The sequence below is a fragment of the Hypomesus transpacificus genome, chromosome 9, assembly GCF_021917145.1.
Source record: "Hypomesus transpacificus isolate Combined female chromosome 9, fHypTra1, whole genome shotgun sequence".
Classification (NCBI taxonomy): domain Eukaryota; kingdom Metazoa; phylum Chordata; class Actinopteri; order Osmeriformes; family Osmeridae; genus Hypomesus; species Hypomesus transpacificus.
In genome coordinates this window covers 13,673,178-13,701,012 of record NC_061068.1, presented here as the reverse complement: position 1 = coordinate 13,701,012, position 27,835 = coordinate 13,673,178, and the positions used below count along the sequence as shown (strand labels likewise).

The window sequence follows — 27,835 nt, the reverse complement described above, 5'->3', positions numbered from 1 at the left end:
AATATATTGTAATATATTATTTTCCATTACATTGACCAATATATTATATATGGAAATACATGGGATAATATATTGATGATAAATATATTACTAATATATTATAAACTATAATATATTTTCATGTAATATATTGCAGAATACAGCAATGATTGCCGTTTTCCATATATTGCAATATATGGAACATTAATATATAATATATGTGGTTATATAGCCCAAAATATATGCAATTATGTATTCATAAATAACCACCATAATCTATGCCGCTTTATATGGGAAAATGTATGGGTAATATATGTAAAGATATAGTGTCACATGTATGCTTCATATATGGTAGAATATATTTTAAATATATGTAAAATAATATGGAAAGATATATTGTACAATGCATGTGTACATATATGAGAACATGCCCATACAATGTACAGACATATATGGTGATATTTACATTAAGTCATTTAGCAGACAATCTTATCTAGTGACTTACAGTAAGTACAGGGACATACCCCGAGGCAAGTAGGGTGAATTGCCTTGCCCAAGGACACAGCTTAATTTTCGCGCTTCCAGGAATTGAACCGGCAACCTTTTGATTAATAGCCTGATTCCCTAACCGCTCAGCCATCTAGAAGGTATTCTAATAAGGTTGTCAACAGCAGTATTTCAAATGGAATCCCGATTCAAACAGTACCACCTGCTAACTGAAAATTTGCCCCCAAAAACGTAAATACCGTAAGATTGACATTTTTTTAGGGAGAAGTGGCTAATTCAAAAGAGGTTTGCTGGAAGCGATCATTGTCATATTTCAAATATTTTCCCATAAATTTTACCTATATTTAAAATATATGCCGCAATATATTGAACACATATCTGTACATTTATTTCATGTATATCTTTCCATATAATTAGGATTCCCCGTCAGCAATAGTCTTAAGGTGACTTCCCTCTGAAGTACCCTGCAAAGTTTCACCTTAATATGTGAAAATATGACTGAATTAGAGCTGTTTGAGCTTGGACCAAATGTGACTATGAGTGCCATAGGAGAAACGTCTTATTTTATTATTCAGTAACTGAACACTGCAAAGTCTAGATCTTGGAATGGCTCAATTGGATGAGATGTTGTCCTGGGAACCGAAGGGTTCCAGGTTCAATTCCAGAAACAGGCGTTTTTTTTTTTTTTTACAAAACAGTTTCAAGTTTTTTGGGTAATCCCGGTGTAACTATCTATTATGTCAATTTTACAATATTTTGCCATTTTCAAGGAGGAATTCACCATTGCTGCTTACAGCTATATTTTTTTACATATAATTCAAATATATTCTACCATATATTAAACATACATGTGACACTATATCTTTACATATATTACCAATTCATTTTCCCATATAAATCGGAATACATTATGGTGGTATTTATAGATTTAAAATTGCATATATTTTGGGATATATAAACACATATATTATATATTCATGTTGAATATGTTGCAATATATGGAAAACGGCAATCATAACACTCTGCGCACTCTGCGCCGACGTAGTCGCACCAAAGCACCGTCCCGTTTACCTCTCCTGCGATTCTTCGCTGCTAGGACAAAGCCGAGGGTGGCTTTGACTATAATTCCCACTAAATCTTCCGCTGGAAGCAGAAAAGTGGGAAATAAATACACAGGAGTTGTAGTCCTGATGTTAAGAAGTGCTTCTCTTGTTAGAGAACCCCTGAAATCTTGGCAGAACACTGAATTAACAGATAAAACAAGACAAAACAGAGCACACCTACCTACCGCGGCTGCCATCGTCGGCGCCATCTTGAACCATGAATTGTTACTGCGTAGTTACTAGGTGAGTTGTACAGGTGAACATGGAGTGTGACCATTAAACTGAGTAAAGGAAACACTGTGTTTTCTATGAGTTTAACATTGGTAGCATAGGATGGCTGCCACAAGTTAGAAAATTCTGCCGACTTCCGATGAAGGAAAGTCGTTTGAAAGCTGGAAAAATTAAGTAGAAATGTGTACAAGAGTTACAGATCTTGGAAAAGAGAAGCAGGCCCTTGTGGTGGCTTTGGCGCTGACTGAGTGAGCACCAGAAACAGCTAAGTACCTATCGATGACCTGAACAAAGACTCTGGTAATCGACAACTTTGTTAAATGCACTTGATAAAATGTTTCAAAGAAACAACATAGACAAAAGAAAAGGACATAACGTATGAAGCGTATTCAAATTTTTATTGGATAACGAGATACATGTCAATGACTGACTACATCATTGACTTTGAGCAACGTTACTTAGAGGTCATTGACTGCAATTTTTATTACCTTTTATCAGTAAAGCATACCATGCGGTTCCCCGAGCAGCACTGGGTCACTCAGACCACGCCATGGTCCACCTGATTCCTGCATACAGGCAGAAGCTTAAACTCTGTAAGCCTGCTGTGAGGACATCAAAACAGTGGACCAGTGAGGCTATGGAGGAACTGCGGGCGTGCTTGGACTGTACTGACTGGGACATGTTCATGACTGCTACCAATAGTGTGGATGAGCTCACGGAGGCTGTGACATCATACATCAGCTTCTGTGAGAACTGCTGTATACCAACACGCACCAGGGTGAGCTACAACAACGACAAACCCTGGTTTACACCCCTGCACTAACGACTCCCGCCTGGCCAACGACCTGAATGAGTTCTACTGTAGATTTGAAAGACAATTGGACAGTCCTGAACAACCCCTTTCCACCCGTGAGGCCTCCCCCCGTCTACAGTGACGACCCTCTCCATTCAGGAGAGAGGAGTGAACAAACTGTTCAAGAGACAGAACCCCCGCAAAGCAGTTAGGCCGGACTCTGTCTCTCCAGCCACCCTCAAGAACTGTGCTGACCAGCTGTCTCTGATGTTTACCTACATCTTCAACACCTCCCTGGAGACATGCCATGTGCCAGCCTGTCTAAAGTCCTCCAACATCATCCCTGTGCCCAAAAAGCCCAGGCCAACTGGACATAATGACTACAGACCCGTCGCCCTGACCTCTGTGGTAATGAAGTCTTTTGAGCGCCTGGTGCTGGCACACCTAAAATCCATCACAGACCCTCTACTGGACCCCCTGCAGTTTGCCTACAGACAGGTCTGTGGACGATGCAGTTAATATGGCCCTCCACTTCACCCTACAGCACCTGGACTCCCCAGCATCCTACGCCAGGATCCTGTTTGTGGACTTCAGCTCTGCTGTAATACCATCATCCCCGCTTTGCTTCAGGACAAGCTCTCCCAGCGGAACGTGCCTGACTCCACCTGCAGGTGGATCACAGACTTCCTGTCTGACACGAAGCAGTGCGTTAAGCTGGGAACACAAGTCTCTGATTCCCGGTCCATCAGCACTGGATCTCCCCAGGGCTGCGTCCTTTCTCCTCTGCTCTTCTCCCTGTACACCAACAGCTGCACCTCCAGTCATCCGTCCGTCAAACTCCTGAAGTTTGCGGACGACACCACCCTTATTGGGCTCATCTCTGGTGGAGACGAGTCTGATTATAGGTGGGAAGCGGACAACCTGGTGACCTGGTGCAGCCAGAACAACCTAGAGCTCAATGCTCTCAAGACAGTGGAGATGGTTGTGGACTTCAGGAAGAACACAGCCCCACTCACCCCCATCACCCTGTGTGACTCCCCAGTCAACACTGTGAAGTCCTTCCGCTTCCTGGGCACTATCCTCTCCTAGGACCTCAAGTGGGAACTGAACATCAGCTCCCTCACCAAAAAAGCACGACAGAGGATGTACTTCCTGCGGCAGCGGAAGAAATTCAACCTGCCAAAGTCCATGATGGTGCACTTCTACACAGCCATCATTGAGTCCATCCTCACCTCCTCCATCACCATCTGGTACGCTGCTGCCACTGCCAAGGACAAGAGCAGGCTGCAGCGTAACATCCGCTCTGCGGAGAAGGTGATTGGCTGCAATCTGCCTTCCCTCGAGGACCTGCACACCTCGAGGACCCTGAGGCGAGCGAAGAAGATTGTGGCCGACTCCTCCCACCCTGGACACTCCCTGTTTCAGTCACTCCCCTCCGGAAGAAGGCTGCGGTCCATCAGGACCAAAACCTCACGCCACACAAACAGTTTCTTCCCTTCCGCTGTTGGCCTCCTCAACAAGGCCAAGAGTTCACACTGACTTTAATGACTTCATGTCTTAAAACAATTGCATTTGCCCTACTTCACAATTCGTGTAATATTTGTATTTTATATTGTATTTTATACTGTAAATTGGCAACTTATATTTTATTTTATCTTATGGCAACTTATATTTTATTTGAATTGTATTCCCCTTAGTATTGATAGTTTATGTATCCTTAGTATAGTTAGACCATATATCTAAATTTAAGATTCCTATATGTTTATTGAATGCACCTTCCTGCCAAAGCAAATTCATTGTCTGTGCAAACTTTCATGGCGAATAAATCCCTTTCTGATTCTGATTCTGACAACATCTGGTTACATTGTAATGATGGCTTTTGAAAGTCATCGTGCACGTGCTTTGCTATACTCAGAGTTGATTGGACTACCTCAGATCAGCTGTTCTGGAAGTGATAACTGTGTTTCCCATCTCAGGGATCAAGTCAGAGTTCAGGGTTAGGCTCAGAGTTTGTAAAAACTGCTTTCTGGAATACACCTCTGATGATAAAGATATAAATATAAGTCAGTTGCTAAGTCACTTAGCAACAAGTGTAGTGTCATTTCCTCATCCTCATCATTACTCTGCCCATCTCTACAGTGTGGATCATGGTGGAGAGTGCTGGATCAAACCTGGCCTTAGGAAATGTGAGTATTGACTGCTACTTGGTTCTAGTACACAGGGTCATACAAGAGACAATACCATTAGTGACTTGAGGTCAAAAAGGGACACAACACTTTGTAAACACTACATTTAGGAGCAGTAATTTAACACTTGTATCCACATGACTATTGTGTGTGTGTGTGTGTCCATCCCTTCACCCTCTCTCTTCTTCCCTTTTCTTCTGTCCTCCCCTCATTCCCGCTCTTCCCTCCCTCCCCTCTGCTCCTGTCCTCTCCTCCTGTCCTCTCATCTTCTCCCCCCTTCTCTTCTCCCCTCCTCCCTTCTCCTCACATCTCCTTTCATCATCTTTCCTCTCTTCTCTGTTCTTCTCCTCCTCCCTCCCTTCCTCCCCTCTCTCCTCCACCTCTCCCTTTATCTACCTTGCTCCCCTTCCTCTCCTTACTGTGTGTGCGCTACCTCCCATCCCTTCACCCTTTTGTTCCCTCTTGTCCTGCCTCTCTCCTTTCTCCTGTGAGCGCCTGGCACGCTCTCATACGTGGATTTCTGCTCACTCATCTGATTTCTGCTTGCTTGAGTCTACATGATTTTTGACAGTTTGTGGGTGGAAAGTTTATGGGGTTTATTGATGGGCTAGACTCCTCAGTGTCCCTGTGTCAGGCCGGATAGACCCCCCCCCCCACACACACACACACACTTCCCTTCTCAACTCATCTCAACTCCACTCCCCTACCTTTTCCAGCGCTCCCTTCTCCCCCTCATCTCTCCTCTTTTCACCTCTATTCCCCTGTCCTCCTCTCCGTTTGTCCTCTCCTTTCCTTCTCTCTGCTCCTGCTCTCCTCCACTCCTTAACTTCCCTCTCTTCTCTCCTCTCTTCCTCCCAGTAGCTGGTGTGTGTGTCCCTCTTCTCTCCTCTTCTTCCTCCCCTCCCTTCTCTTCTCCCATCTCCCCTCTGTCAATGTCTTCCTCTCCTCCCCTTTCTTCTTCCCTCCTCTCCCCCTCTCTTATCCTCCCACTCCCCTTCCCTCTCCCCCTCCTCTCTTGATTTCTCTTCTCCTACCCTGTCCTCTCCTCCCCTTTCTTCTTCCCTCCTCTCCCCCTCTCTTATCCTCCCCCTTCCCTCTCCCCCTCCTCGCTTGATTTCTCTTCTCCTCCCCTGTCCTCTCCTCCCCTTTCTTCTTCTCTCCTCTCCCCCTCTCTTCTCCTCCCCCTCCCCTTCCCTCTCCCCCTCCTCTCTTGATTTCTCTTCTCCCACCCTGTCCTCTCCTCCCCTTTTTTCTTCCCTCCTCCACCTCTCTCTTATCCTCCCACTCCCCTTCCCTCTCCCCCTCCTCTCTTGTTTCCTTACCTCTCCCCCCTCCATTCCTCATCTCCTCCCCTCTGCCCCGCTTCTCTCCTCCATCCCTTTTCCTCTCCTCCCCTCCTGTCCTGTCATCCACCCTTCTCTTTTCTTCTCCCTCCCTTCTTCATTCCACCCCTCCATCCTCTCCTCCCCTCATCCCTCCCACTCCTCTGCTCTTCTCTCCTCCTGTCCTCTCCCCTCCCTCACCCAGTGTCTGGTCTAAGCTCCAGTAGCGGGTGTGTGTGTGTTCCCTCTCCTCAGTGGCGGTTCTAGACAAATTTTACTGGGGGGGCCAAGGGGGGGCCAGTGTTTAATCAGAGGAGCACATTTAAAAATGGAAACAAATTATATTTCAACATTAAATACTTAAATGTTGTTTTACATTAAAATCATACAAACGGCTCTGGCTCTCCCTCTTCCAGCTCCTCAGCTCTCTCAATACCTTGATATGTTTCTCTAACTTTTGTATTTACTTGGGAAAAAAGGCTGCAATGTCCCTACCTCGTTTCATGATGACTACTAGAAGAAAAACGTGTAAAAAAAATAATAATTGTATTCAGTTAGCTCGGGGGCCACAGGGGGGGACCAGGGACATTTTTACAGGGGCACTGGCCCTTGTGGGCCCCCGTGTAGAACCGCCACTGCCTCTCCTCTCCTCTATGCTCTCTTAAGTTACCTCATTTAGAGTGATTGGATGAGGATCCAGAGAGAGAGAGGGGGAGACCATGGGAACAAAGTGGTTGTAGAGGAACACAGGATGGATAGTTGAGAGAAAAAGGAGGATGAGGAGAGAAAAGTAAAGTGTAGAGAGGGGTGGGATAGAGAGAGAAATATGTGGAAGGAACAGGAGGAGGATAGAAAGATGGAGTGATGGGGGCATATCAGGGGTAAAGAGATGAGGGATGATGGAGAGAGTGATGTGGAGGGAGATTGGTTGCAGGTGAGGGAGGGAGAACAGAATGAGAGAGAATGTAAGGAAGAGGGAGAGTGAAAGAGGTTAGTCAGTGGCTCATTCAAAACAAGTTGGTTTTAATTTTGATAAAAACAGTTGCTGTGTTTTTCAATTAAAAAACACAACTTAGAACAAAAATGTCAAATACATTTGCAAAATGATAAAATACAATCAGCAACTCGATTCAAGTATCTTGGGTTGGTCCTTGACCCCCAACTAAAATGTGATAAACGTATTGAGAAAATATGTAAAACAATAGAACAAAATTTAAATTGTTTCAAATTAATTCGACATTACAGTCCGCACCAGGCGGCCCTGCTGTACATGCATGCTATTATCTTCTCTCATATTTCATACTGCATGACAGCATGGACCCAGGCAGCCCCCTCAGCTACAAAGCACATTGGTTCACTTTATAACCAAGCAATGAAAATTATGGATAGAAAACCAATTCGCTTTCATCACTGCCACATTCTCAAGAAAGTTTTGAAAGCTTCAGCAATTTATGTTTTCTCAAATTGTGACCAAAATGTTTTGGCTCCTGAACCCCTGAGTACATTTATTCGGAGACCAAATAGCAGTAGAGTGACGAGGCTCCCTAAACCAAAACTGTAAAATCCCACAGCACAGAACATCTTTTGGTACATCAGCCTTTTCTTTCAGGGCTTGTAAACTGTGGAACTCACTGCCCACAGAAATTAAGTTCATTTCGGAGTTAAAAATGTTCACCTCTAGGCTTAAAGGGGCAATTGACTGCAAAACCGATTTTACCTTGTTATAGTTGAATAACGACAGTTCGGTGGGTAAACTGAACATACCGTGAATATCAAAGTCCATTGACACCTCTTTCCTATGCAAATCTCAAAAAGAAAAAATTTGGCTGTGAAATGTTAACTTTTCAACAAAGCTACTGGTCCTACGTAGGACCGGTGATCGCCCTCTTATTGGCTCTGGTCTGTATCTTTGTCACGCCCCAGAATTTACATCCAGACCAGCCCGAGGTAGCGTCTATCTCCGATACTAGTTTAGCTGCGCGCTGCTCTGTGTAGGCTAATTATAAGGAATTACAAAGAAGAACGTTTTGAATTATAACAAGGATTTTGAAAATGGACCACGGTCGTAAATGCTGTGTTCCAGGCTATACAGGGAAGGCTAACTCACCAAGGAGGTCTTCCCAAGGAGCCAAACATTCAACAGGCATGGCTGCTGTTGTCTATGAGAAGATCACGGCGAAGTTCGACACTCAATCATTCATTTGCTCTGAACATTTCACCCAAGACAGTTTTGACAACCTTGGACAATTTCCAGCAGGATTTGCTAGGAAGCTGGAAAGAGGTGCTGTTCCGACCGTATGCTCATTGCAACCGCAAGCTATAAGGACAGTATGATGTTGTGCTAACAGTTATTAGCAATGCTAACGTTTCCTGTATATAGCATACCAGGTAGAATGCTAAATACGTTTCTACACACATCAAATGACTCTAGATAGACTAGCTGTAGTCGGCATTAGAAGGGAAGCTTCCAAAAAATAGCCAGAAAACGAACAGCAGTCTGGCTTATTGCTAACGCCTGTCTAGATAATCTATTTGAAAGAACTGGAGAAAGGAAGGTGCTAGATACAGGATACGTTAGCATTGCTAGTAACTGTTACTAGTAACACCTAGACTGTAGGCATGTAAACAAGTTTAGCTTGCTAACGCAAGAGCATAGGTAGAATGTGTGATATTTTAGCCTAGTTAATTGGCAATGGGGCTAACATTGTTTCATGTTCCTGACTGTGTTTCATTCAAATAAATAACCTGTGTAATGAAAATCTACAATTCACGATGCATGTTTGTCCAGATCTTTGTCATGTTATTTTACAGCAAGATATCTACAGCTAGCCTAGCTAGCTAACTGAAGCCGAGTAGAATCACGATATGGTTTGGTTGCTAAGCTGTAGCCTAATGTTCTACCCACCTAAGTCAATCCAGTTTGCTTCAACAACAGTGGAAACAAGTAATGTTATCATTTCAAATTATATATAGTCAATCTGTTGAAAACAGTGTTGTGTAGACACAATAGATTTATTTGCGCGTTTTTATTTCAAGTCTCCAACTTCGGTGTTTCAGCAAGTGCTGCTGTTGGACGTGTTGCGTTTTTGCTCACAGCTTCACTCGTTGATAACCAACCAATCAGCGCGCAGCTTATCTAAATATTAATGAGCATACCATAAAAGGAGAAAAGCTAGTGTTTTTTCCCGGGAACATTTCAGAGGATCTGTCACAGGGCATAGAACAGCACCCGGGCCATTTTCAACCCAACCAATGTTACATACCCTATTCGGAGACCGTAAGGAACAGTGTGATATACCCAAAAAACCCAGTCAATTGCCCCTTTAAGGCATGGCTGAAAACAAACCAAAACTGTACCCATTTGTAAATGTCTGAGAGTGAATGAGTGAGTTTTCAATCTGTTCAATTGCATTGTGTACATTTTGAATTAGTTTTTAGAATAAGTGTTTTCTGAATATGTAAAATTGCACTGTGTATTTCTTTATTTTGTATTTTTAAAAGTGTATAATGTTTGTATTATGTGCTATTGTAGAAAGGCCCATCCAGGGACGGGAGTTGAAAATTAGCTCTTGCTATAAACTCTATGTGCATCACATCAGCTGCAAACTTTGCTCTGTAGCTATGTTCAACTGCATTGTCAAATAGATTAATGAATTCAACAAAATAACAGAGGGGTGGACGGATGTACAGTGAGCAAGTAGCAGGGTAGAAAGGTTGGAACAAAAAGAGAGAGAGGAAGAGTGGTGAGAGAGTTATAGTCAGATGCCAGCATCGAGAGAGAGATCACATCATAATGTCAATAATGTCAGTAATATATTGTGTCTTGGTCTCCCCCATCAGATGCCTGTGAGCTCACACTGGACCCACACACAGCACACAGAAACCTCTCTCTGTCTGAGGAGAACAGAAAGGTGACATGGAGGGAAGAGGAGCAGCCATATCCTGATCACCCAAAGAGATTTCACTACTGTCCGCAGGTGCTGTGTAGAGAGGGTCTGTCTGGGTGCTGTTACTGGGAGGCAGAGAGGACTGGAAGATGGGTTTATATAGCAGTGACATATAAAGGAATCAGCAGGAGAGGAGGGGATGATGACTGTGTGCTTGGATACAATAACAAATCCTGGACTCTGTACTGGGATGATAACAGTTACTCTGCCAGGCACAATAAGAAGAGAACTGTCATACCTGTCTCCCCCTCCAGCTCCCACAGAGTAGGAGTGTATCTGGACTGGCCGGCCGGCACTCTGTCCTTCTACACAGTCTCCTCTGACACACTGACCCACCTGCACACATTCCACACCACATTCACTGAGCCCCTCTATCCTGGGTTCTGTGTTGAAGATTCTGACTCCTCAGTTTCCCTTTGTCAGGTAGAATAGCCCCCCCACACACACACACACACAAACTGTGCTCACATAGATGTTATTGTGTATGCTCAAGCCTTCGGCGAGCACAACCATTGTTCTCTCTCATATATATTTTTTATTTTTATTTTCCCACCCTTAAGGGTGGGAAAATTGGACTACATAGACAATGCCGGTGTCAAAAGAATTGTCTTGGTCCCGATTGCGTTGCTTGTATTTTTATTTACGTTCCGTTGCACAGTTTAGGAGGTTACAATGTTTTTGTGGCAAAAAGTGCCTTATGTCATTGAAGGGTACTCGGTGCTAGCCTACGTCACAACGTCGACACATGTTGGCAGTGACGCATTAAATACGACGTGCATAGACGTGCTAGGTTGGATAGACTGTTGCACAGTAAGTACTATCGTATCGTGCCGTGTACTAGCAGCATCATAAATTTAAGCAATTCAAGACTTGCATGTACAGTAAGTAATGTCACATTAAATAATGTATTTAAACTCAAACTTGTGTGGTGCGTTTCTGTCTTCAAGCCACAGGTTAAACTTGGTCAAAAGAAACGTTTTTCATTTCTGGCATATTCAGTGAAGTTTGGCTAGCAACAGCAGCTAGGCTAGCTTGCTCGTAGCACAAATCAGCTTCTCCATGCAGGGCTCTAGACTGAGACACAATTATCGCTTCCAGCAAACTTTTCTTGAAGTAGCCATTTCCCCCTAAATTTATATCAAGCTTATTTACGTGTTTGGGGGGCTATTTTCAGTCAGCAAATGGTTCTGTTTGAATCGCGATTCCATTTGAAAAATACTGCCAGTGACAACGTTGTTAGAATATCTTGTTTCAAAGGGGGTTCAGCTTGTTTATTAAATGGACCCATCTGCAACTGACGCAAGCAAGCACACCCTACAATTTACAAAAAACTCCTCTAGTGAGTCCACTGTCACCCTGGAGACTGTATACCATGACCCGGTGGCCGTTGTTAAGGGGAGCAGAGATGAAGAGTTGAAGAGGAGGAGAGGGAGAAGGAAAGGGGAGTGAGGGAGAGGAGGAGCATCACATCAACATGAAACAGCAAAAGGCAGAGGAGTAGAGGAACTTATTTAAGTTCTTGGAGTTATTTCCACACTTTGCAATGCTACGGCTAATAATCAAGGGGAAGACTCGGTCCTGCTAGCCCCCATGTTGAGACAGCGTGCGAGGTGCAGGACCAAATGTCTAAAACTTGCCAGGAGCTCTTGACAGGGTTCGTACGGTCATGGAAAACCTGGAAAAGTCATGGAATTGTTTAAATGGTTATTTCCAGGCCTGGAAAAGTGCTTGAAAAAATTTTTATCCCAAAAGTTTTGGAAAAGTCATGGAAAGTTGTTATAATCATATTTTCATGTTGTTCATTTACGCTGAGTTTTAAATAATTCACATGCGTTTAAAAGAAATATGTTCAAAATATAAGCAGGCATACGCTCTCATACTAACTGAAAAGTTAGATGGCCATAGCAACAGTAACTCAGAGAAGCGCGAGGGATAATTCAAAATGCCAGGAAAGTGTAGCTTTAACGATGCTTGGCTACAAATGGAAAGATACATTAAACAGACAAAGACCCGGGACGAGCAAAATGTCGGTTGTGTGGTGGAAAATCATTCGACATTTCAAACATGGGAGAGGCGGCATTAACTAGCCATTCCAAAGGTAGCAAACATCAGAGCGCTGCTGCTGGCAAAGCTACAGCAGCCAGGTGATGGGTGCTGCTAGCAAAGCTACAGCAGCACCCATCACCGGCTTTCTCACCACAGCGAGGTCCACTGCTACGCCTACTAGCAGCAAGGGTCGATAACCGATGCTGTGACAAAAAATGTCCTAACTGCGGAGGTAATGTGGGCTGAAGGGGCTTATTTTCCCGACTATGACCGGCGTTCTATACATTATGCCGCTTACACGGCTACTTGCCAAAAAAACAACTTAACACAGTGTCTTTTTACAATTTATTTGTTACCGTTCGTAGTGTTGATCAGCAGAAAAATAGTTTGACGTTGAACCAGAGCCTGTTTAAGGAGAGCCTGCCCACTCCCTATTAAGCCCCATTGTACCGAATTTTGTTGAAGTTCCACCAGAGTTCCACTGGGAGTGATCGCGGTCGAGTGCAAAATGAATGGGAGTCTATGGAGCTAAACAGCTAAAGTTGATAAATCTCAGATTTGATTGTAGTGAATGAACGAGTACTTATGTCCTTTCGATTTCTTACATGGTAAGTCGTTGTTGCCCATAACACGCTAGCATTCTGCTAACGAATGCTGATTGGTTAGGGAAGGACTGACTACGACCAGAGATCCCGCTTGATGGCATCCGAAGCAGAACCAGAATGTCAGAGCATTAGCAACATTAGCAACAACATTAGCAAGCCAAAACTCTTTCTAGCATGTGTATTGACAGGGAAAGCCTAACCTGTCAGCTGTGTTGTCGATGCCTCGAGAGTAAAGTGGAAGTAACCAGAGCTTGCCGTCAAGCAGTAGCTCTGGTCGTACGATGTGTGTGACGTCAATGCAATTTTCGAAGGCTTTTTAGAACAGAAAGGCGACTTTTAAAAAAATCCAACACCCAGTGGTGTGTATTTCTTTTGCCTCCCCTTTCGATTTCAGAATTCAAATTACTAGACAAAAAATTATATCCTGAGAAAAGTGTATTTTGAGGGGTATAGCTCCTTAGACCTCCATTCATTCTGCACTCGACCGTTAGCGCCCTCATATGGAACTTGAGTGGAACTGCAACCAGTTCAGAACCCGTAAGTTTCCCGAGAGTGGGAGTTCTCTCTTCATTAGACATTCTCGGGTTGAACTTCATAGACGTTGAACATTCTTTAGGCTTCAAATCAGCTGACGTCGCTAAGCAACGGAGTACGCTGGGGTTGAAAAGTTACCGGACTGCTTGCGGAGTTGCTACAAAAGATGTGAATCTGAGGCAAAAAGGCCACTTCCATTGACAGCGGTCAAATATGCATAGCATAGTTCAAATGTAAAAAAATTGTTCACCGAAGAACGTTGGGAAGCCCCATTTAGGTGAATGGAGCATTCTACAGTATTACGAACAGCGGTGTAATACAACGTTTTAACGTATACACCAAGATTTCACAAAAAGTTTGGTCATGAAAATTTGGTTTAAAGTCATGGAAAAGGCATGGAAAAGTCATGGAAATCCGTTGGTCAAAATGTGTATGAACCCTGTGCTGAGAGAAGCAGCAAATGTCTCTCACCAACTCCCTAGAAAGTTCATGAAGATCCTCCATCGCTCTATCCAGGCTCTCTACTTCAGACCAGTAACTGACTGGCCATCGGGAGTATCGGGAGAATTCCCGATGGGCCGAGACACTTCTGGGCCGGAGGGCCGCTTGCCTTATAATAAACTATTAAATAAAATGTCGGCAGAAAACTGAGGTTGGCCGGCCCCCCTTTCCCCCAAGGCTATTCCAAATAAATGTATATGCAGCCCTTAGTCCCGCCCCCTTACAGTGCATTCACACTGCAGCGACGCGATTCGCTTGCCATCAGTCGCCTTCCCATAGTTCACCACGCTCGGGGGCGTATCAGACAGATTAAAGTCGAATTGTAGTTCTCTGAAGTCACTGTTGTAGTTGTCATGGCCAAGTGTGCAGACTTGGGTTTACATACTCGACATGAAAATGAAAATGCAATCGACTGGGGGCGCTGTTTGGCGTATTGCATTTGAATATTGTCCACACAGTATTACAAGACCATGAAATACTTAATGAAATAGTGAAATAATTATAAATGTATTTGAAATTAAATGAATTGGTATTTTAATGAATTCGTGACACATTAAATAACACATTTATGTATTTTATTCCTATTTTAATTAATGACACATTTAAGTAATTATTTAATGGTGTATTTATTAAATTAATTTTGGCACTTTTAGTCCTCCACATGGGACACACTGGCATGTTTGTTTATCCAAATATCATATGATATAATGTATTTTATCATCCTGCATCGAATTCGCAAGCGGGTTGCAAAAAGATTTGACCAGCTGCCGAAACGATCGCTGCAGAGCGCGAGCCGCTAACTCAATTCACCTCGCTAGTCGATCTACTGCAGACAGGCTGCGGCCAACACGACAGTAGCAGCAACATGGCCGATTATTTTCTTCTTAAAAATATAGATTTTATTTGGGGACAATTACATGGCTCGATACTTGGCTAGTCTTGTTGTTAAACATACTGTCAAATTATAATCACTGTTTGGAGAAAATATCAACTTTGATGCGGTCATCTCACATCCATTTGCTATTCAACTCGCTCCACAGGCTGCGGCCATACACAATGTTATTGCCTCTGAATCCTGCTAGCATAACGTTAGCTTTCGGGCTAATATCTCAGCCAAGGGAAAGCCGGTGTTGGTTCTATGAGCTGAGCAGACTATAAAATATCGTTTTTGGCTAACGTAAAAAAAAGATTTCTTTTGCAAAACGCCCGAAAAAATGAATTAATGTTTGTAAAAAAAAAAATGTGGCAAGTGACCATGGTATAAGCGGGATAATGCCCTTCGAGGTGTCCAATATCACCTCCGCTGCGCGTCGGACGGTTCACGCCTCCACATCGTCCATTATCAGGTGATATTGGACACCTCGTCGGGCATTATCCCTTACGTAGCCTACACTACAAAGTAGGCTTGACATGCTCTAATACTGCACACTACTACCTCTGCTCCACTGATGTTATCATGTTCATGATGTTCATGGAAGATCCTTTGCAAGCTTCCTGCACTATATATATTTTTTCCAATATACTTTTTTGAGTATCAAAGCAGTTGTTTAATTTAAAGTTAATAAGTTATGGATCTGTTAATTTAACAAGTTAATAAAATATGGTTCACATCTCACAAGTTCCTCCAAAAGTCAATTTTTTGTGGTCTCACTGTCAAACTTTGTTGGCCCATGTTTATTATCGTCATAGCTGTGTATTCATATTTTCATGATGTCCATGTATCAATCTTAATATTTTTATGAAAACATGTTTTAAGTTTAGATTTACCACCACTGGCACGTCATCGGGCCTGTGGTCATCGTGGTCCAGCTGCGGCAGGAGTCCCTTATTTTTCTGTATTGAAAGTGGCAACTCACGTTGAATGCATGAGTCTTGAGAACACCTACCTTGTCTAGTTAATTACATGCTTTACCACTAAACTCTTTCCATAGAAACCAACGGGACGCCAGCTTTAAACAGCTTTGATGCTGGGTCTGTAACATACAGTCTATGGCAGGGGTCGGCAAGTAACTTGGGCCACGGGCCAGTATTTTTCCTCGCCACTAGACGGCGGGCCAGAGTCTGGGTTACTGCCTATTTAGACGCTGCGATAGGTGCCCTTGCGATACGTGCACTCGCAACAACTAGGCCTATATGGAGAATGGGTAGGTCTACTACAAATAGCTAACGATAATAAACCATGTGCATGAGCCCATTGGTGGTCTGTTAACGAACTGTATCAACATGGTCGTCACTGTCATCCCAACGTGGTGGGTCGTCATCGTTGGTGCACATAAATACTGTCATCAAGTGAGAATAGGATTACTAGGACCTAGTCAAGGTTTTAATGTGAGGTGAAATCGGAACTTCACATTAATGCGAGCAAAAATTTAATTTTTTACCTGGCTTTTTCAGTTCCTCCTGGGATCTTATCCCTTCCATTTTATTTTTTTCGCTTCAGCTTAATCTAGCTAACTCCCTCCACAACAATAAATTATGGTTTGTGTTTGAGAAACATGCGCGACAACTGAACTGCACTTTTTAATGCACGGTCTGATCATGCGCTTAATTAGATTAAAACATAATGTAGCCTATTAGCTTACTTTTCAGTCACACAGTAACTTAACAAACTTAAGGCATATCCTGTTATTCGGTGTGTGAAAAAAACAAAGAGAAAGCAGGCGATCTTCTGGCCCAATTTATAAGCGGGCAAAGCGGCCCACCGTGAATTCTCCCTATTCTCCCGATGGCCATTCCGGGCCTGAAACTATAAATTAATAAGCAATGTCGTGGGGGGTGCTATCGGGGTGCTTTGGTCTTTCTTGGGGGTGCTGAAGCACCTGCTAGCCCCTTCCTAGCGCTGCCATAGAGAGCGCTGCCCATGATTACTAACCATAACTGTGCTTTCACCTCAGGCGATCTGTCAGCCGTGAGGTGTAGCGATCATATGGTAGCGATGACATGGCGAAAAAATACTTCAGAAAAGTCAATAAGTGTATTCGACTTCATGCAGCGACGGCAGCGCCGACAGCCGGCTGCCTTGAAGCTGAGAATGCCATTGGTTACTTCAAGTCAACCGGGCTGCAGGCGACGCCGGCGCTGCATGAAGTCGACAACATCTAATGACACCATACCCAGTTTCCGGTTTCAAAATAAAAGTCGACGGGGAAAAAAACGTTATAAAAAATATATCATTGGAAATATTTTGACGGGCCAAATAAAATCGCTGGCGGGCCACAATTGGCCCGCGGGCCGCCTGTTGCCGACCCCTGGTCTATGGTCTACTACAGTAGCCTATGTCATATGTAGTCAAGCCACAAATGATCAAACCCCGCCACAGCAGATGGCGCTAAGGTTGGAAGAAGCCAGTGAACTCATCACCGGAACAACTTGAGTTGTTACATCCGATCCGGCTATGAAAGAGCTTGGGGGAGAAAGCCAACTTCGTCGAGCTACAATTTCGTAAAGTTTTTCAACACCAGAATGTCTAAACTAGAGGTGTTCAGGGATTTTATCACTGAGCGATTAACAACATCAGTTTTGGAGATATTCGCAGCCGCTGAGAAATCATTTGCCGAATTCGAAGAGGAGATTTCTCGTTCGAAGGAGGAGTGCGCGCGACTGCAACGATTGTTGGACATTGTAACTCAACCTGAGGTCAAGCTTCACCGAAAAGGTTCAATATAATAACTATAGTTGATCATAACATGCTATGTTTATATTCATTATATCTCATTTGATGCTGCACAGTCAAACCCAGATGTCGTTTGGGGAGTAAATAGATCAAACAAGATACCCATCTAACAAAATGACGGCCCCAGGACGTCCACTGAACGTCCTCATAACATTTAGGGAACGTTCAGGGGACGTTTGTCTGCGACGTCATAGGGACGTTCCCTTGCGACGTCCCGATAACTTTCGCATACCAAATGCAGAATCAATTTCTCAACCTTAATTTATAGTCACATGTATGCATTTAATGGATATGTTTTGTATACAAAGTATAAAATGCATATTAGCCTATAGTGCATAACTAAACTGAATGTGTTCACTTAAACTCAACAATGTAATTTAACTTCTTTATTTAAAAAAATCAACTTTAAGTATAACAGGCTGCTGCTAAGTATTGTGTATTGTAACTTATTATGTGTATGCTTGTAGAAGAAAAAACACGATTTACAGTATAAACAAACACTTTATTCAAATGCATTTTAAAAGCCTTAATTAATTTTCTTATATTTTAACTGTGTCAACCCGTCCCCTACTCCTATTCCTCCCCCTCATCCTCTCCCTACTCCTCCTCGTCCACCACCAGTTCGTCCGGAATCAACACCTGCAACATGAATTAGCTACAGTTAGACAGCAGATCATATGCAAACAACATTAGGTGGAAGTGTATTTTATCCATATGCTCCTGGAGTTATTTTTAGGACTGAATTAATATACATTAATTTTCGATATGGCTATTTCACGTTGGATAAACATACAAATACATACATAGTAGAGCTAAAGTTTGTATTAAAACATATTCACCTGAAATTCTGTCTTTCAGGTGGCCCACCTTCACAGGAGTGCGCTAAATTATTCTAAACTAGCCAGCTACACAAAAAACACTATTAAAAACACAATAACAAAGAACTAAACTATCAACACTAAAACTTAAGTTGAAGATATATTTACACAAATTGATTATGGAATCAAAAGGTTTTTTCCGCGAGAGATGTGCTGTAATAGGCTAGTATGGAACATTTTTAGAGACGCAGCTGTTGCTTGGATAGGCTGGATCCAGCTTAGATGTTTTGTTTCAGTGATGGTACATCCCCAAATTATTTATGACTATAATGTATTACTTCGCTCAAATGCAAGTTATTGGTATCATACATAAACAATTGATTTAATACTGTACAGTTTCCAGAGTGACAGTAGGCTATAGCTCGAGCAATTCACATCACAGAATGACACACAAAGAAAATATCAGTTAGGAATTTAGATGGTTACGTTATTACCAACGAATGACGTTCTGGAACCCCCCGAAAGTTTTAAACATAATGTCATATCATAACCAACCAGGGACGTTCCTGGGACGTTCCTGGAACGTCCCCTGAAAGTTTAAAAATAAATGTCTATAACCCACTAAATTGTGACCTTTAAGAAACTTTAATAACGTTCTAGGATAATGTCACGGTATAACCTACAGGGGACCAAATAGGAACGTCACCGAACATCCCCAGGACGTCCCTTGTTAGCTGGGTAGTGAGTCCAGTTTCTTTTGTGAATGGACAATGGAGTTTTAAAGGGGCGATTGACTGGGTTTTTTGGGTATTTCACACTGTTCCTTAAGGTCTCCGAATAGGGTACGTAACATTGGTTGGGTTGAAAATGGCCCGGGTGCTCTTCTATGCCCCCTGATTGATCCTCTGAAATGTTCCTGGGAAAAAACACGAGCTTTTCTCCTTTTATGGTATGCTCATTAATATTCAGATAAGCTGCGCGCTGATTGGTTGGTTTTGAACGAGTGAAGCTGGGGAGCAAAAACGCAATACGGCCAACAGCAGCACTCACTGAAATACCGAAGGTGGAGACTTGAAATAAAAACACGCAAATAAATGTATTATGTCTATGCAACACTGTTTTCAACAGATTGACTACATATCATTTGAAATGATAACATCACTTGTTTCCACTTCTGTTGTTGACACAAACTGGATTGACTTGGGTGGGTAGAACGTAAGGCTTAGCAACCAAACCATATCGTGAATCAACTAGGCTTCAGTTAGCTAGCTCTAGATATCTTGCTGAAAAATAACCTGACAAAGATCTGGACAAACATGCATTGTTAATTGTAGATATGACACGGGTTATTTATTTGAATGAAACACAGTCAGGAACATGAAACAATGTTTGCCCCATTGCCAATAAACTAGGCTAAATTATCACACATTCTACCTATGCTCTTGCATTAGCAAGCTAAACTAGTTTACATGCCTACTACAGTCTAGGTGTTACTAGTAACAGTTACTAGCAATGCTAACGTATCCTGTATCTAGCACCTTCCTTTCTCCAGTTCTTTCAAATATTTAAACTAGTAAGACACTTGCTGTGTCCCTATTTAACTATCCGAGTGACATCAACCAGAATAGCAAACCTCATAACCGCTTTGAGACAAGCGAACGAACGTCCAGAACAGTAGAGCTAAAAGCTAAATTCAAAAGAAAACATCTACAATGTTCAATCCCCGCAAGAATTGAATGGTGAATTTGTTACAATATAATTACATAATTGATATATTACAAAGTGTTAATATATCAGTATTTAAGGTTATAATAACACTTCTAACTATTAGACCTCCTATGCCCACATGCATAGGCTGCAGTCAATTGTCTATGAACCAAAAGTTTAATAAACCAAAAATACATTCATTTATCCAAAGTAAATTTTGCATACAGAAAGTAAGAATCATAAGTGTACAAACAGTATTTCAGTTGTCTGAGTCGAGGGCTTGTCTGTATTTACTAGTCACATTGCAAAGTAGCCACATATCAGCAGCATGGTGAACAGTAATAATAGTACAGTGTAAGGGTGCAACCATTCAACAAGCCCATGGTTCGGTTTGTATTGCAGTTATGGGTCACGGTTTCGTGCACATTAGGGGGAATAAAAAAAACATTACCATTTCAGTGTTCTCTCTGTATTTTCTCTGCATGAATAACATTGTCTTACATCCAGAGATTTGATAACATAAGAAATCAACATTTAATCGAACCTTTCGCCTACACATCTCACACACCATCTCCATTCTCCACACTGGCTGTTTATCAATCACAAGAACGCAAGTATGTTCTTATAAAGAACGTTCTTGCAAGCACCCTTGCGAAAACGGTCCCGAGGACGGAGAACGATTTGAGATGCGTCTGTTCTTGCAATGAGTTCTGGGAAATCTTATGCGTTCTCGCTGACCAAGTCACCATCCGATGCATTCTCGATAAAAGGGGCGGATCAAAAACACTTCCGGGTATTTTTGGTGTTCTTGGTAACTTGTGTTGTTTGGATTAGAACCGTACTTGGGAAATGAAAGATGACGTGAAAAGTGTTCGCAAGAACACAACAACTGAAAAAAGCGTGGATTGATAAACAGCCATTCTTATCTTGCCTAGCTTCGTATGATTTGCCTCACTCCTGTTCCTTCCAGTACGTGACTCATCATTGATATACTGACAGTTCATTGGACAGGTACTCTCCAGGACAGGGTACGGGAAAGGACAAAAGGTGTTAGGTTGTGTGTTCTCGTAGATCCGAAAAACCGCGGCTTACATAGTGGTTTGTGTGTTGAATAATTCGTTTTTTTTAGGGTCGATTTTGCACACCTAGTACAGTGGCATGAAAAAGTTTGGGCACCCCTGGTGGCCAAAATGTCTGTTACTGTGAATAGGTAAGAGAGTAAAAGATGAACTGCTTTCCAAAAGGTATATTTTAAGCAAGGTAACTTTTATATTTCCATCTTTTACAGTAAAAAATAAAGGGAAAAGGTCATGAAGCTAAGTTTGTGCATCCTGCATGTTCAGTACTTAGTAACACCCCACAAAACAAAAGACTAGTCCACAACAGACACAGGTTCCAATCTCAGTTCAGATGTGTACATGATGCTTGTGGCCTGCAGACACTAATCAAAAGCAATGGTTTCACTGTATATTGGAGTGAAACCAAAGGAGATCTGGCATCAGTCCTGGCTAAGGAAATTGATTAAAAAAAAATTGAATTAACCTACTAAGTTGAGTCTATGAATAATGACAGTCACTCATGAGCCTTCTCAGAAGGCTAGATAAATGTTCCGATATGTGTAGGGCTGTCCCCACTTAGTCGATTTTCTGGTCGATATGCTCTTGGTCGACTAAGATCTTTTTAGTCGAGCTGCCATATGGCAGACTGAGATCTGATTCCCGCTTGTGTAATCATTGCTGAATTAACGAAATGTTCAACAGAAATTGTAGATTATATTATTTAAGACAAATAATCAAACTGGTAAAATATATAATTGAAAAGAAAAGGTGTTACTGTTTTCCCTTTCGTTAATCTGCGATTTGTTTTGGTTTGGTATTTTGCACACGGCACAAGCACAATTGGCTGCAGAACTACAAACTCTGCCATAGCCTACTTTGTCGGTGTTATTAGTCAAAATGGCAAAGGAATCTGTGGTATGGCAGCATTTCATTAAAGTACATTTACAAAGTACCGGGTTACTCGAAAAACGTTGAATGCAAACTCTGCCAACAACGGTTTATTTTTCATAGTTCGACGTCGAATATGATGTAGCCTACCACCTGAAAAACGTAAGTTTGTCTAGCCCTACTTCACTCATACTAACGCCTTGGGTTGAAAAATGAATATGCCTATTATAAGAATCACATCCAAATCGAATGACATTATCTTCTCCGGCCAAGACAACAAAATCTTTCTCTGTTGCAACGTTCCCCACTCAGCTTCTACGTAAGTTTGCATGCTGCAAGTTCAGGGAGTGATAAGCGCGCTCTGATGATTTTGCATTTTAAACAAACAATATTTTTAATTTGTATTACATTGTAAGAGATACTAAATACCATCGGCATCCGGTTACAACAGGACTGGTGATACGAGTCTTATTATTAGTAGGCTATTAGCGGCTGAATCTGCAATGTCCAGCAGCCATTGAATCAGATCTTGAAAATGTTTTTACGTATTTTTATTTTTTTTAAACGTTTCAAAGTTTGATTAGTCGATTTTCAGTGGTTTTTGTCGAGTCTTGGACGACCAAAGAAAATCTTAGTCGGGGACAGCCCTAGATATGTGTTATCTCCAACCGTTGTGCTGCCTTTGGGTCACATGACCCGAAGGTAGGGCCGGGCGGTATAGCCTAAAATGTGCATCACGGTATAATTCGTAAGCACTGACGGTATCGGTATTAATCACGAGATATTAGTTATTCTTAAAATGTCATGACAATGCAATCCGCACTGCAGAGGCTAACCTACCGCACTCGGACGGATTTGGATTGGGTAACTCCGGTGTGTCACTGTCACATGAGTTGAATTTTCCAAATTTTGCAGCGTTAAATTACCATGGAAGATCGACTTCTCAGTAGCCTACACGTTCAACAGTAGCCTACGTTTATGGGATCGCAAAAAACTGTTTAATATTTGTAGAGTTAGCTCTAGCTATAAACAATTATTACATGGCTGAATACTCGATTCTGTTGGCCTACAATAAACATACATTTCGCAATTCTAACCAACCTGGCTTTGGAGTTGTCAAACGCATTCTGGTAGATTCATTTTCGCGCACATGCATGGCTTTCAGGTGGTGAAAGAGATTACTTGTGTTTCCACCTTTGGCTAGCACAATTTGACGACACAACTTAAGAGTAGGATACTGTTTGTTGATCGATGTCGGATAACTTGAAACCAAATCATTTCCAAACGACAGAGGCTCAATTTTTTTTAACCAATTCTTCTTTGTCCGGCAAATCAACCCCACTGGCGTTATTTTCAGACATCATTAATGCTCGCTTACACTTTCCAACAAAAGCAGTTTACTCATATGTATGTTTGCTTCCTCGAGTTGCGCTAGCTTGTTTGTTGACTTTCATTGGCTGGCACAATGCGTGCAGCGTCAAAGCTGCATGTTTTTTTTGTAAAAGATACACATTTGAACTAGCCCACTAGGCGGTATCACTGGACTTATATTTTATACCAAACAGAAACACTTTACTAATACATTTATTAATATATCGTGATATCCATGATATGGTAAAATCCATATCATGGAACAACGCAATACCGGTATTCGCGTTCATACCGGTATACCGCCCACCCCTACCCGAAGGTTCACAACAAACCATCGTTGTGTTGCGACAACTTTACCAAATACAAAAACAAATAAAAAGCATTTTCTTTTAACCTTCGCGATGTGGGGGCTCTGAGACAGCCCGACAGTTAAAAGAAAATGCTTCAATTTGTTTTTGCATGCGGTAAAGTTGTCGTAATATGACGATGGGTCACAAAGATCGTTTGTAAAAAAAAAAATACAAAAAAAAGACTGATGGGTCAGAATGACCCAAAGATAACACAAGGGTTAAACAAGTCATATATCATATGATATCAGAACTACCAGCTGTAAAATGTGCTGTAACAATAGTGGTGGTGAAATTGATTGTGAAGTCAGAACATCTTTGGATCAGGGTTGGGTGGAGTGTTTGGACTATTTGGAAGACCATCCCAAAGACCCCATTCGATGACCTGTCTCTACATACTTTAGTTTGTCAATCTAGGTTGCCGAATAATGAAGCAGACCACATCTAACTGTTGTCTTGCCTCTTCTTCCCCCCCAGATGTGCATCAGTTCTCTCTCCCGGAGCCCCCACAGATAATGAAGGAACAGGAGCTGTGGACCAGTCAGGAGGAAGAGCAGCTCCAAGGACTGCAGTCTGAAACTACACACTCCATGTTCACTTCTCCCAGTGAGAAACATGACTGGGAACAGGAGCGCTTTTCTGAATTTTCACATCTTGACCAAACTGGTAAAGTAGAGAACAGAGAAGGAGACTCTTTACCCAGCAACACAACAGAGGAGCAAATAAAAACAGAGCCTCATGTACAAGACTATGCAGCACCAGAACTGGACAGTGACTCTCAGCCCCTCTCTGTTGTAGTTCCAGACTGTCCTACAGCTCAGAGTTTGGAGGAGGAAGAACATGGAGGAGTGCAGCTTTTTCTGAACAGAACACAAGACAGTGAGGCTCTGCCAAGGGAACATATACCACAGAGACGTCACACAGGAAAAACTAAACATCAGTGTCAACAATGTAACAAAACTTTTAGTAAGAAAAGTAATTTGTTTACTCATTTGAGGACACACACAGGAGAAAAACCATATCAGTGTCAACAATGTAACAATACTTTTAGTCAGAAAAATAATTTAGTTTCTCATATGAGGACACACACAGGAGATAAACCATATCAGTGTCAGGACTGTAGCAAACTGTATGCTCGAAGTGATTATCTGTTAAAACACATGAGGACACATACAGGAGAGAAACCATATCAGTGTCAGGAATGTAGCAAACCCTTTTCTCAAAATAGTTCTCTGGAAAAACACATGAGGATACACAGGAGAGACACTGCATCAGTTTCAACAAATTAACAGATCTTTTGCAGAGAGGCTGATGCCTAAACAGAGCAAGTTCAATATACCTGGGATATCTTTTAGTTAACTTGCTTCACTAAGCCTTTTTCCTGGCTCAGAATGGGCCTTTGAGGAGTGACTATGCAAAACAGTAAGCATGATCGGTCTGCGTTCAGTAAAAGCACTGAGTTACCTTATGGGTGAAATCTATGCAAGTTGTTATCATTTGGGATGGGGTTGGTGTTGTTGAGGAATAACACTTTAAAGCTTTGTGTCTCTTTTTGGCCTATCTGGTCTTAAGACTATACTTTAATCCTCTAGTCAACCCTCTTTTGATGAAGAATAATAATGCACTAAGGTTTTGGCCAATTTTTCTAAGTTTGAAACAGCACTGAAACTCAACAAGGTCTGATGCAAAGTGTTTATTAGAATCCAAGACAACAGAATGACAGGGATTCCAACAAACTGAGGGCCTCATGTACTAACGCTTTTGCGCCCACTTCAGGCATATTTGTTTAGCAATTTGCGCGTAAAAGCATGGCGAGGTAAGTGTTTTTTTTTCTCTCCCACATTCCAGGCCTACGTTTGGCCTTGAAATCCAGCTGCGCTGGGCTGCTGACCGTAGGGTCATAAATCTGTCCCATGATATCGGGGCCTTGTAGTTTTCTATGGAAAAAGCATATAGCCTACACAGTCTTCTCTTGCCCTCAGCCCCTAAATATCCAGATTTGCACTTTGGGCCTAATATCTTCTCAGTGGCAATACTAATCAGTCAACAGCTTTGCATCTGGTTTTCAGTAATATAGCATATAAAAGTAAAAAGGGTGAGGTTCATTTTCAATCACATAATCCATAATCCTTCTCCATCTTTAGTGTGATGTTTTTTACACCACATTTTCCCTCCCTCATCTCGCTTTTCTTTCTTTTTGTCTCTGGTTGTGAAGGAAAATATTTAGTTGCTGTGACTCAGTGTTTCTCCAAGGGATCTTCAGAAGTTGTATAGCTTAATTACTAATTAGACAGAGGAAGAAAATTAAACTGACCAGGAAGAAACAAGCAGGAAGACAAAAAATTGAACATGACCAAAACAGACAGTTTGCATTGTGAGAGACACAATATATAAATCTTTATTTCAGACGGCAAGTTCTATATAAAATAACAGACATAGAACTATAAAAAATAGAGAAAAAACAAAAAGATACAACATACGTAATACAGTGCATTAAAAAGTATAAAGACTTTTGGGCCAATGTCGTCTTAAGCTAGAAGTAAATCGATAGCAGCTCTTTAGAGGGTTGACCAGAGCCTCTACTATGCAGTTCTCAGACTTGTCCAGTTGACACATGAAACATCAATTGTCTCAAGAGCGCCTCCCAGGTTGGTACGTGCTTAGACACAAACGTCTGACTAGCACTATGTCACCTAGGCACATGAAGCAGCACTATGTCACCTAGGCACATGAAGCAGCACTATGTCACCTAGGCACAGGAAGCATTACTATGCCACCTAGGCACATGAAGCAGCACTATGTCACCTAGGCACATGAAGTAGCAGCACTATGTCACCTAGGCACATGAAGCAGCACTATGTCACCTAGGCACATGAAGCAGCACTATGTCACCTAGGCACATGAAGCAGCACTATGTCACCTAGGCACATGAAGCAGCACTATGTCACCTAGGCACATGAAGCAGCAATCTAAAAGTATCATTGTAAGCTACTTTCAGTCTCTGTATACTCCTTAGAGCTTAATAGACCACAAATTAGCATTGTACAATGGTGTTATGTAGGTTCCAAACAGGGAACATTTAACTGAATCTGAGCACATAGAAAACTTCCTTACTAACTTATTAGCCTGGGAATATATTTTACAGCGCTGTCGATATATATCGTTGTCATCTGTCCAATCATCAGAAATGACATGGCCCAGATATTTTATTTTACTCACAAACACGAAGGGAAATGCCAGATAAATAAAAGGTAGGGAAGGTTCATTTCCTGTCCTGATTACTTCTGACTATCATTATGTGGTTTTCTTTGCATTTTATTTTATATCATGATCTAAGCCATACTGAGAGCACACCCATAGCATCTGTTGCAGCCCAGCACTGTATGGGCTGAGTAAAACCAAATCATCTGCGTACATCAGGTGATTGACAATAGATTCACCTACAAGACAGCCTGTATTTGTCTTGTTCAGCTGGCTTGATAAGTCGTCCATATAAACATTAAACAAAAAGGGAGATAAAATTTCTCCTTGTTGAACTCCGTTACCAACATAGAAAGGAGCTGATACAACATTGTCCCATTTAACATGAAAAGTTTGAATGGCATTCCAGAACACCAAAATCCTCACTAGAGGTTTAGGGACACCTCTCGCTAGCAGCTTCATAAACACGTTTTTCATGACAAATTCGATCGAAAGCTTTGGAAGCATCAATAAAGCATAAAAATACAGAGGAATTAAGACTTGTGTACCTAGAGATAATCTCCTTCAGATAATAGATACAGAGATCAGTACCATGTTTTCTTTTAAAACCAAACTGATTGTAAGAAGTCAGAACATACATTTCCGATTTCATTAATAGAATTCTCTCAAACACTAGACAAGATACTGCCCAATGCAATGGGTCGATAGTTGTCTATGCTGTTCAGTTTACCAGCCTCATATTTAAGAACAGGCACTAACAGCACTGACATAATAGAGTTCGGTAGAACACCATGAACCATAATTCCAGTGAGACACATGGCTAGTAATGGACTGAGTCTATAACTGGCATTTTTTAGATGCTCTGCAGAAATGCAATCCTTACCACAAGCTTTGTTGTTGTCTAGCATGTGGATGGCATCATAAATATCTACTGATCTAACTATCAAGTCTGCAGAGATACCTTTATATTAATTATCAATTCTCACGGTGTTACTTTTAACACAATTAAATAGTTTAC

General features: G+C 41.9%; 2 protein-coding genes across 8 annotated transcripts in view; both read left to right on the top strand.

Moving 5' to 3' along the window:
* LOC124471298 (NACHT, LRR and PYD domains-containing protein 12-like) overlaps window positions 1-10,977 on the top strand; it is a 54,828-nt gene extending 43,851 nt beyond the window's left edge. For 6 of the 7 annotated variants that reach the window (XM_047025751.1, XM_047025749.1, XM_047025753.1 and 3 more), the window contains exons 12-13: window positions 4,753-4,799; window positions 9,962-10,977. In XM_047025751.1, the coding sequence (XP_046881707.1) occupies window positions 4,753-4,799; window positions 9,962-10,500 (586 nt within the window). In that variant the 3' untranslated portion in view covers window positions 10,501-10,977. The remainder of the gene's footprint in view (window positions 1-4,752; window positions 4,800-9,961) is intronic. The other variant, XM_047025754.1, reaches the window with a different exon arrangement.
* A 6,169-nt stretch (window positions 10,978-17,146) lies between these two features.
* On the top strand, window positions 17,147-27,647 carry LOC124471360 (zinc finger and SCAN domain-containing protein 2-like). The gene is made up of 2 exons (XM_047025846.1): window positions 17,147-17,409; window positions 24,094-27,647. The coding sequence occupies exons 1-2, from the start codon at window positions 17,217-17,219 to the stop codon at window positions 24,903-24,905; spliced, it is 1,005 nt and encodes a 334-aa protein (XP_046881802.1). The 5' UTR covers window positions 17,147-17,216; the 3' UTR covers window positions 24,906-27,647.
* Window positions 27,648-27,835: the final 188 nt, after the last annotated feature.

Excerpts from the sequence above, each read along its gene's own strand:
- LOC124471360 (XM_047025846.1), top strand. The coding sequence starts at position 17,217 with ATGTCTAAACTAGAGGTGTTCAGGGATTTTATCACTGAGCGATTAACA. Across the intron at positions 17,410-24,093 it reads GGTCAAGCTTCACCGAAAAG|ATGTGCATCAGTTCTCTCTC; the intron begins GTTCAATATAAT and ends CTTCCCCCCCAG.